Source organism: Neopelma chrysocephalum, unplaced genomic scaffold, assembly GCF_003984885.1.
Source record: "Neopelma chrysocephalum unplaced genomic scaffold, ASM398488v2 Primary Assembly neopelma1_94911, whole genome shotgun sequence".
In the NCBI taxonomy this organism is placed as follows: domain Eukaryota; kingdom Metazoa; phylum Chordata; class Aves; order Passeriformes; family Pipridae; genus Neopelma; species Neopelma chrysocephalum.
Genome location: NW_020923614.1, coordinates 1 through 2,971, shown reverse-complemented (window position 1 = coordinate 2,971; position 2,971 = coordinate 1). Strand labels below are relative to the sequence as shown.

Here is a 2,971-nt window from a genome sequence, read left to right as displayed (position 1 = left end):
CCAACCTCCCGTCGCTCTGCGATCCCCCTTCCCGGGGGCTGCCGGGATGATCCTTCCCGGGATGATCCCTCCCGGGATGATCCTCCCCGGGATGATCCCCCGGGGATCCCTTCTTCTTCTTGTGTGTGATGAAGCGGTGGCGGTTGAGGGACACCTGGGAGGTGAAGCAGAGGCCGCATTCCCGGCACTGGTGGGAGCTGCCGTCGGTCCGGTGCCTCGGGATGTGCTCCTGGAAGTCGGAGGCGCTGCTGGCCAGGTACCCGCACTTGCGGCACCTCAGGGGGGCTTTGCGCTCCCCACGGGGGGTTTTGGAGGGGGGGGTGGTGCTGTCGGGCTCCTCGCTGCAGGAATCATCCGAGGAGAGTTTCCTCTTCCGGCCCGGGAGCTGCGGGAAGGACGGGGAGGGGTTGAATTGGGATGGGAAGGAAGCGAACGGCAGCGGGATCCGACCCAAAGGATTCGCTGGGATCGAGGGCTGGGGGGGCACCGGGAGCGGTGGGATCACAGCCAAGGGGGGCCCAGAAAAGGGGGGATCCCATTCCGGGATCCATCCAGGAATCCCATCCAAGGGGGGTCCCAGAACAGCTGGAATCCCATCCAGGGATTCATCCAGAAATCCCACCCAAGGGGGGTCCCAGAACAGGTGGAGTGCCATCCAGGGATCCATCCAGGAATCCCATCCCAAGGGGGTCCCAGAACAGGTGGGATCCCATCCAGGGATCCATCCAGGAATCCCACCCAAGGGAGTCCCAGAACAGCTGGGATCCCATCCAGGGATCCATCCAGGAATCCCATCCAAGGATCCATCCAGGAATCCCATCCAGGAATCCATCCAGGAATCCCATCCTGGAATCCCATCCCTGGATCCCTCCAGGAATCCCTTGGATCCCCCGTACCTGGGCGGGGCCGCTCCCGATCCGGGCGATCACGACCTCCTGGCTCTTCATCTGATCCGTCACCTTGATCCCGTGCCGGACCTGGATGTGCTTCTCCAGGATCAGGCGGCTGCTGAAGGTCCTTTTGCCCTCCGTGCAGTACCTGGGGGTGGGAAGGGACCTCGGGAAGCTCCCAAGCCCTGCTGGTTCCCCTGGGAATTCTGCTCCAACATCCCAATCCCAAATCCCAAAACCAGAACCCGGATCCTCCCCGGACACGCTCCGTGTCCGTTCTCCCGCGGCTTCACCTCCCCACCCTTCTCCCCCTCCCTGGATCCGACCTCCCCCCTGGGGGTTTTCCTTCCCCCCCCAGGGGTTTTCCATCCCCCCCGGGGTTTTTCCCTCCCCCCTGAGGGTTTCCCAGCCCCCCGGTTTTTTTTTTTTTTTTCCCAGCCCCCCCTCCTCCTAAAACAACCCTGGAGGAGAAGGATCCCAAGTGTCCCCTCCCTGATCCCAAATGTCCCATCCCTGGTCCCAAATGTCCCATCCCTGGTCCCAAATGTCCCATCCCTGATCCCAAATGTCCCATCCTGATCCCAGGTGTCCCCTCCCTGATCCCAAATGTCCCCTCCCTGATCCCCTCCCCCTCTCCATCCCCCTTGGGGTTTTTCCAGTTCCCCCGAGGGTTTTCCTGCCCCCCCGGGGGTTTTTTCCATCCTCCTGGGATTTTTCCATCCCCCCCGAGGGTTTTCCATCCCCCCCGGGTTTTTTTCCATCCCCCCCTGGGGTTTTTCCCGGGAAGGATCCATGGATACCTGCAGGGATAGACCCGTTTGATGCCCTCGTGGTTGACGCGGACGTGGCGCCGCAGACTCGGGGCCGAGCAGAAGGAACGTTCACAGAGGTGACACGGGAACTTCTTCACCGACTGGGGGGAAAACAAGGGGGGCCCTAAATCCTGGAGTTGGGGAAGGGGGACGGATCCCAATCCAGGGGATGGGGGGGACTCGGATTCCCGCTCCCTGAACATCCCAGGGGTGACCACAGGGATCAGGAGCAACTCGGGATCCTCAAAGCTCAACCCCGGGGGGGGGGAACCTCATCCAAAGGGATGAGGAGGACATTAACCTTTGGAATGGGATGATGGGATGGGCTGGGCTGGGCTGGGATGGGATGAAGAGGACATTTCCCTTTGGAATAGGATGGGATGAAGAGGACATTTCCCTTTGGAATGGGATGGGCTGGGATGGGAGGATGTTTCCCAATGTGTCTCTGGCTGGAGGAGCCGAGACCTGCAGGTTTTCCAGGATGGATCCTGGAGGTCCCAGGACGGGTGGAATCCCATCCAAGGGAATCCCATCCAAGAGAATCCCAGGACAGGTGGAATCCCATCCAAGGGAATCCCATAAAAAGGAATCTCATCCAAAGGAATTCCATCCAAGGGAATCCCATCCAAGGGAATCCCATCCAAAGGAACCCCAGGACAGGTGGAATCCCATCCAAGGGAACCCCAGAATGGGTGGAATCCCATCCAAAGGAAATCCCATCCAAGGGAATCCCAGGACAGGTGGAATCCCATCCAAGGGAACCCCAACCAAAGGAATCCCATCCAAGGGAACCCCAGAACAAGTGGAATCCCATCCAAAGGAATCCCATCCAAAGGAATCCCAGGACACCCCACACCCCACCCGAAGCTCCCCACCCCCACATTCCCGGGGGGGGGGGGGTTGGAATTCCCAGGAATTCCCAGGAATTCCCATCTCACCTTCCCGTGCTCCTTCTTCATGTGTGCCACGTACTCGTCGCGCTCGGGGAACCAGGAGTGACAGACGCCGCAGGTCCAACCGCTGCCCTTGGATTTGGATCCCGATTTTCTTTGGAATCGGCTCCTCTTGGCCTTGCGCAGCTCCGGGGAACTCGGGGGCTCGTCCTCCTCCGAGGACGACGAGGATTCCTCGGAAACCTTGGACACGGGGGTCTCCAGGGGCTCCTGCTTGGGGGTCAGCAGAACCTTCCGGGCCCCGTCCTCCTTGGCCTTGGGGGGCTGGTGGGTGTTCTGGGGGGAGAAAGGGGAGGATTTGGGGTTTTCCTGGGAA

At 60.8% G+C, this 2,971-nt stretch overlaps 1 protein-coding gene across 1 annotated transcript; it reads right to left on the bottom strand.

Annotated features, from left to right (window-relative positions):
• Positions 1-20: 20 nt before the first annotated feature.
• On the bottom strand, positions 21-2,919 carry LOC113980652 (zinc finger protein 687-like; the record flags this gene model as incomplete). The annotated part of the gene is made up of 4 exons (XM_027707864.1): positions 21-385; positions 897-1,038; positions 1,691-1,803; positions 2,641-2,919. Coding segments are annotated over 4 exons (899 nt in total), but the record flags the coding sequence as incomplete, so codon positions are not given.
• Between the last annotated feature and the right edge of the window lie 52 nt (positions 2,920-2,971).